Source organism: Bos grunniens, chromosome 1, assembly GCF_055505025.1.
Source record: "Bos grunniens cultivar Pamir isolate PY7600 chromosome 1, Bosgru_T2T1.0, whole genome shotgun sequence".
NCBI lineage: Eukaryota > Metazoa > Chordata > Mammalia > Artiodactyla > Bovidae > Bos > Bos grunniens.
The window spans coordinates 1236835-1244537 of NC_141165.1; the positions used below are offsets into that span (position 1 = coordinate 1236835).

The 7703-nt window shown below is 43.6% G+C and overlaps 1 protein-coding gene across 2 annotated transcripts in view; it reads right to left on the minus strand.

Annotated features, from left to right (window-relative positions):
* KCNH8 (potassium voltage-gated channel subfamily H member 8) overlaps positions 1 to 7461 on the minus strand; it is a 492266-nt gene extending 484805 nt beyond the window's left edge. Inside the window, exon 1 of one of the 2 annotated variants that reach the window (XM_086367258.1) lies at positions 7213 to 7461. In XM_086367258.1, the coding sequence (XP_086223384.1) occupies positions 7213 to 7288 (76 nt within the window). In that variant the 5' untranslated portion in view covers positions 7289 to 7461. The remainder of the gene's footprint in view (positions 1 to 7212) is intronic. The other variant, XM_086368133.1, reaches the window with a different exon arrangement.
* Between the last annotated feature and the right edge of the window lie 242 nt (positions 7462 to 7703).

Sequence of the window (7703 nt, forward strand, 5' to 3'; positions counted from 1 at the left end):
TAGAGAAGGACAAGCCTGATTTACCCCGAGGATCCTAGCATAATGGCTTTGTATAGAGTCAGCGTGGATTAAATGTCCTCGAGGAAATGTTGGACTCACTGAATAAAGTAAAGACGTCCTAAGAGAGAACGCGCCTTCCCAGAAGAGCATCGTGTCTGGTCTACAGGCAACACCAAATGCCAGAGCCTAGGAAAAATACACTGGGGTATAGCTCCCATCCTTAACATGTTTACCTCTCCATGCTCTTCATCATGTATGATGATGTCAAAACAAAATTATCTGGTACTTTTAAAGGTCAGGTAGCAAAATTTTTCTTTTATTAGTATATCTCACTCATTCAAAGAAACGCATGTCTTGTTAGCCAAGTCATGTCTGACTCATTTGCAACCCTATGGATGTAGCCCACCAGGCTTCCCTGTCCGTGGGATTTCCCAAGCAAGAACACTAGAGTGGGTTGCCATGCCCTCTTCCAGGGGATCTTGCTAAGCCAGGGATCGAACCTACATCTCCTGTATTTACAGGCTGATTCTTTACCACTGAGCCACCAGGGAAGTCGGTTTCTGGTAAATACCTAAATCCAAATTCTTATAAATCAAACACTTTGTTCATTGCAGGAAAGTTTTGAGAACCTACATGATAAGTCTTTTGCAGGATAAAGAATTCATCTCTCAAGTCAAAAGAGTGAAAATAAATAATTCCCTCCTTCCTCATCCCTCTTCTCAATTTGTTCTTCCCTCTCCCTCTTTTTTTCTTCTTTTCTATGTTTTCGTAAACTTGGGATAAAGCTTATGCAAAGAAAATTATTTAATTTAACATAGTCAACTTCAACACACAGTGCATAATGTGGAGTTTCTTAAAATCTGAAACATGGTTAGAGGCATAAAAAAGAGATGGAAAACATACTGCTTCAAAACAGTCCACATACTGGCCCAGTTACACAAGTGGTTCTGAAGGTAAATAACGTGGAAACAGCTTGGTCAGCTCAGGGCACAAGGACTCGTCTTGGATCCTAGACGGAAGCCACAGCTGTGGACTTGCTCACCCTCCAGTACGCAGACCAACAGACCCCCACGGAATCCTCCTTATCTGGAAAGAGTGTGCACACTGTCAAAAGACTGGGATTAATATTCTGAAAATATCCTTATGTCTCCCACATTTTTCCTAGATCAGAGAATGAAGAATCTGATAACACAGCTGACAAAACACGTCCTAGGCTGCGCTGACTCACACATCTTCACCAAATATAAATAAACACCCTCAGCCCCGTGAGTTGGGCCATATATTCACCAGGATTCAGATGCAAGTTTATGTGCGTACAGAATTACAGAGACCGTGCTCACGTGCATACAGAATTACAGAGACTGTGCTCAGTAAACCTGCTTCACAGGAAGACGGATGTGAAAATGTTAGGCTTTGTGTGATGGGACAGCAGTGAGACAGCACTGTTAGTAGACTGAATTCTAAGCCAGCTCACAAGATTTCCAACCCCTCGTGTGACACCTCATCTAATCCCTTTTGCATATGGACAGGTCATGTGATTTTAGAAGGGATTTTACAGATGATTAAGATCCCTCATCAGTTGACTTTGAGTACATCAAAAGGGAGATTATTCTGGGTGGACCTGATGGAGGTGAGCTCCTAACAGAAAGGCATCCTTGCTTTTTTTGTTTTGTTTTGTTTTAGTATAGTTGATTTACAATGTGTTAGCTTCTGCAGCAAAGTGACTCAGTTATACAGATACATATATCCACTCTTTTTTAGATTCTTTTCCCGTCTTGGCCATTGCAGAGTATCGAGTAGAGTTTCCTGTGCTGTACAGTGAATCCTTATTCCTTATCTATGTTTTATATAGTAGTGTGTATATGTCAGTCCCAATCTCCAATTTATCCCTCTCCCTGTTTCCCGCTGGGCTTCCCTGGTAGCTCAGCTGGTAAAGAATCCACCTGCAATGCAGGAGACCCTGGTTCGATTCCTGGGTCAGGAAGATCTCCGGGAGAAGGGATAGGCTACCTACTCCAGTATTCTTGGGAATATTCCTTGGTGGATCAGACTGTCAAGACTCTGTCTGCAATGTGGGAGACCTGGGTTCAGTCCCTGGGCTGGGAAGATGCCCCTGGAGAAGAGAATGGCAACCCACTCCAGTATTCTGCCTGGAGAATTCCATGGACAGAGGAGCCTGGCAGGCTAGAGTCCACAGGGTCACAAAGAGTCAGACATGACTGAGTGACCTCCACTTTCATCTTTCACCCTTGCCCCTTGGTAATCGTAATTTTATTTTCTAATCAGTGAGTCTATTTCTGTTTTGTAAATACGTTTATTTATCTTCTTATGTAGATCCCGCATTCTAGACAAACACACGACAGTCGTCCTTTTCTGATTTACTTCACTCAGTATGACAGTCTCTAGATCCTCCCATGCTGCTGCTAATGGCATTATTTAGTGTTTTTTTATGGCTGACTTACATTCCATCGTGAAGAAGTAAGCCGCTCTGCTGTGAGAGCGCCTGGGGAGGGATTTTGTACCAGGAGCCCAAAGGAAACCAGCTGCTGAAACAAGTCCCCAGCTGAAGACAGGCACGAAAGCAGAGGCCTTAGTCCTAAAACCCCAAGGAACTAAATTCCTCCAACAACCACGTGAGCTTGAAGGAGGGCCTCGAGCCTCAGCTGATGACTTGGTTGCCACCTTGTGGCCTATGAAGCCCTGGGCACAGGGCCCAGCTGGTCCCTGCCTGATGTCTGACCTAAAGGACGCGTGAGAAGGCAAGTCACCGAGGGCGCGGCAGTTCCCTGCCCAGAAGCAGAAACCCAGCTCGGGAACCATCCCTCCGAACATAAAGAACGGGAGTAACAGCGACTTCCCGTGGCGTGTGAAACACAAACGAGCCTCTGCAAATCGCCGCTTGTGGGGAGACATCTATGCAGCGCTAGGTGATTCTGCCAGTGTTTCCCTGGGACAGCCCGTTACAGACAGACCCACACATGGCGGAGCTCACTCTTTCCATCGGCTACATGCCTTTGATGATATTTTCCACACTATAGCCCAGAAAAGACTCAGGAAGTCCCCAGCGCCCCCTTTTTCACTGTGCTCCCTTCCTGCAGCACTGGGTACCTTACCTTCTCTTTGTGCTTCCAATGTTATGAGATCTACATACTTTGAAGAAACTATAAAGACGAAAAGCCATTAAGAACTGCCTTTGTACAGGAAGCATTCCAGTTTAACAAATGTCGTTGGACCACTTTGCGCAGGAATACATAAAACATATGCAAATACGAGTGAGTGTCTAAGCCTCCATTATTTCTGAGTACTTGGACTGGAAGCTCCTTGACAGAGTCCAGTGGGCTACAGACTTCCTTTAGAGCTTCGACCTTGTTTCACTAACCCCAAAGGGAAAAAGGTTTTCCGGCCAAATTTTGATGTGACTGGAAAATGTAGGCTAATGCACCACTTTGTTTGGAAACGGACACTTTTCTTTGAAAGTTTTATATACTCAAAAAAAAAAACGAAAGTGTTTTTCTCAAATGGTACCCTGTGGCAAATATTTGTCACACTGAAAAACTGTTTTTTAAAATATGCACTTATGTGTTCTGTTATTATACCTTCCCTTTGTCCAGATTAATATTCATGTACTTAAAGCAATTGTCGACTCTGAAAATAATTTTTTAAGTACATTAAAAGTGTAAAAATAAAACATTATGCAGTCATAATGTTAAGATTGTGTGTGTGTATGTTTAACTGTTTCAAGTGAGAAGTACGGCTATATGCTGAGTCAAAGAAATTCATTGGAATTACTTTTTCCCCCTAAATGGGGTACACATATTCAATACTTGCAAAGTTCTTAGTTTTTCTAAGTCTCATTTACATTCAGTTTACCAGAAGAACATACTTCAAGAGTAAATATATGCTAGGGTAGTTTTATGTGAAAAGATTTGTATTTCCCAGTAGTTGTTAAAATTATGCTGCATACGAGGAAAAACTTTCAGTTAACTGTCCACTACTGTCTTTCAATCCTGACAAAGAGGTCACCTCTTAAATATGAAAAAGAAAAAATATCCTATTATGCCAAATAATAAAGTGTCTCTGGTAGTACTTTAGTCGCTCAGTGTTGCCCGACTCTTTGTGACCCCATGGACCCCATGTGACCACCAGGCTCCTCTGTCCATGAAATTTTCCAGGCAAGAATACTGGAGTGGGTTGCCATTTCTATCTCCAGGGGATCTTCCGGATCCAGGGATCAAACTCAGGTCTCCTGCATTGAAGTTGGTCTCTTGCATTGCAGGTGGATTCTTTATTGACTGAGCCACCAGGGAAACCCAGGGAAAGCATCAGTAGGTGATAAAAAGCATTATTAACTTCTTTGATGTTGTTCTGTGATAATACAGCAACTGATAAATTATAGGTTATGTTATAGGCTTTTATTGTCATATATTTAATTTTTCCTGGGAGAAATTTTTAGATGATGTTTCAAGATTTATTATTTTCCACTACAGTATTAAGTCAATAAGGATAATAATAATACCGAATGGTGGTTAACTAAGGGGGCTTGCTAGGGTTATTGTTTGGTCCCTTATTTTTTCAATGATATTGCCCAAAATAAAACAGAGTAAGAAGTTAACATGACTATAAAATATACCTAACAAATAAGGCAGAAAATGTACCAAATAAACACACTATGTTTTGAGTGCAGTAGCATTATTCTTTCTCCAGTATAATTTTTATTTGGGCAAGTGGTAATTTTGCAAATTTAAAACTTGCAAGTAGTTTTATCTTTCCCAAGGAAATAAATGACTGTTCTAAAAAAATCAAGAGAGAGGATGATCATAGGAAAAGAGTTTCAGGGACAGTAATTATACTTAATAAAATTGTGTCAATACATAAAAATAGAAAAAGATAAACTAAATATTTAGCTGAAATGGTTTGCCATGATGCTAGATACAGCAAAATGTGTGGCTAACTTTTGCTTAAAGTATTTTTTTAAGTTTCAGATTATTCAGGTCTTCTTGCAATTCTAAGGAAGTGCAAATGAGAAGACAGATTCCTCATTCCTCGAATGGGGTTTGTTGGGATGAGGGGTATCATTATATGCTGTGCTCCACTGATTTTCAGATTGATTTCATACACAGTGGTCCCCTCCAGGAATTCCACAGACCCTTGCAGCACAGACCAAGCATGCTCTCCCTCTACAGTTTCAGTTCTGCTATTATACTAAATGCTGGTTATGTGATGATGATCTTCCCAAACAAGGCTTTAAAACCTCTAACCTTCTATTTTATTCACATGAATGTGTAGTCAAAATAGAAAAAGAGCTATTCAGTAGTACACCATTCCTTCTCTTACATGTCCGCTGTTTATCAAATGTTATAGTGAAAGAGGCAGAGGTGTTCTTACAGATGATCCAAAGCCTCCTCTCATTAGCAACTGATACCTAAAAATAGCCCTGCTGACATTCCCAGGGCTATGCTGGGAACACACCGAATTCCATTCAACTTTAAATGACAATGAAATAAGCAACCACCGTTTACCAATTAGTTCATTTTCAATAGATGTATTTGTAATCAATATCAAAAGTCTTTGGGGTTTAAATTTTCAACTTCAAGAATAACATCCACTAGAAACTAATCAGTTCCTAATGTAATAAATAGTAGTAACCACAATCATGCATGAAGACAGCAGTGGTGATGTTGTGTAGAGGTTGGGTGGTGGGTATGATGATGGCATTGGCAAGGGTTTGAAAGCCTAATAACGATATTTTCTCTTCTTATCATCTGACTAAGACCATAGCATTGCTCTTCACTCATACCGTCTGACACATCTAGAACATAACAGGGGAGGGAAAGGCTAAAGATAAAGATAAAACCACCGGAAAGAATGTTCACAACAACCACCCCAAGTAGGCTGGATGTCAAAAATAAAAACTGAACAAAATCCAGTAAATATTTCATTTCTTCCTCACATAAACTTTCCTAACTACTCCTGAAGCGCATAAGTCCAGGATTTACTTCCCACCGGTAGTAAGACCGTGTATCCAGACTCCTGGAGTGAAAATTGTTACATGTGTGCTCCCCCATCAACTCAGAGAAATATGCCATCATCCTAAAAAGTGATATCGGAAACACTACAAGCCTTTTCTACACAGTTTTGTGTATAGGCAGAAAAGGAAAGACAACACGCAGAAGCAACGCAAGCTAGGAGGCCGGTGTGGGCATTCATAGAGAAACCAAGTGATAGCTTTTGCTGCGGGCGAAGCACAGACTGCTCGTTGCAAGGAAAACCAACCGCCCCTGTTGAAGGAGGGCTTGAGAAGCCCGGAAGTAACGGGGACCTGACCGTGGTCCTGAAAGAGAACCATTCGCAGATGTGATCACGTCTCCAAGAATCCACAGGACATATCTTTGCTTTTAAACTGAAGCTTAAACAAGCTAAACGTCCAGTGATTTTCGCCCTCAAAATACATATGTGTATGTTGAAAGTTTCTCTTATGATAGATCAGCCTTTAGCATGCCCCGCATCTCTTTCCACAATAGTCTCTTCTGGAGTGCTAGGGTAATTCCAGATCGAAAGGTATTTTATTCTACCTGAGAAGTAGGAATCGATATTCTGATCAACTCACAACGCTTAGAATTCTACAGGAAGCTTACACTTGGTGATCTTGATTCTAGTTGCATTTCTTAAACTCAGATGGGATCATGCCTATTCAAAAGACTTTTCGGAATGAAGCTCCACCGAAAAAGAACACTCCAAACTCTCCCTATAATTTGTTGTTGTGTTAGTCGCGCTCAGTCTATCCAACTCTTTGCGACCCCATGGGCTGTAGCCCGCCAGGCTCCTCTGTCCACGGAGCCTTGAAACTCTAGATAGATTGGCAATTCACCAATATGGACAATTTTCATCTTCACCTTATAAAATTAATAAAAACCGATTTTTTAAAGAGACATTACGGGTCCCACAGTGAACACAGATGTAGGTCTTTCTTCAGATTCTTTTCCAGCCTTGACAAACCCAAGAATCAAGGGGGTCAAATACACCGAAGTGTTAACACTACACTGGAAAAAAAAAAAAAAAAATTCTCCCCACAAAAGACACCTCGGCAGGAAGCGAAGGTAACACACTCCCCTGGTGCAAAATGGACAGTGGGAACGAAAGTAATTTATATGAGAAAAGATCGTTTAAAAAAAAAAAATACATATATGCAACTCATCCAAGTGCAAGACTTACGTGTTCCGTCAAAGCGGGTGGCGATGGTGTCCAGGAAGGTGTTCTGGGGCGCCAGCAATCCTTTCATAACCGGCATCTTTCCAGCGCGGTGTGAAATTCTCCATCAAAGTTTGTGCCGGAGGATGGCTCGGGAGGAAAGTGCCAAGAAGCGGGGTGGGGAGCGCAGGGCCGGCCGGGAGGGGGCCGGCGCCGGCGAGGGGCCGCTGCGAGCGGCGGGAGGACGCGAGGGCGGGGGCGCGGCTCCGGCGGGGGCAGCCCCGGGGCGCCCGCCCGGCCCGGCCCGCAGCGCCCGGCCCGCCTGGCGAGGCGGCCTGGCCCGCCCTCCACCCCCGCGGCCGCGGGAGCCCCGTCCCCCCGCCGCGGGCCCCCTCCCTGCCGGGCGCCGCGCCCTGACCGCCGGCGCGGGGGTCGCGAGGGCGGCGCTCGGGGCTGCGTGAGGCTCGGGGCGCGGGGAGACGCGAGCGAGCGCCGCTCCCGGCCCCGGGAGCCGG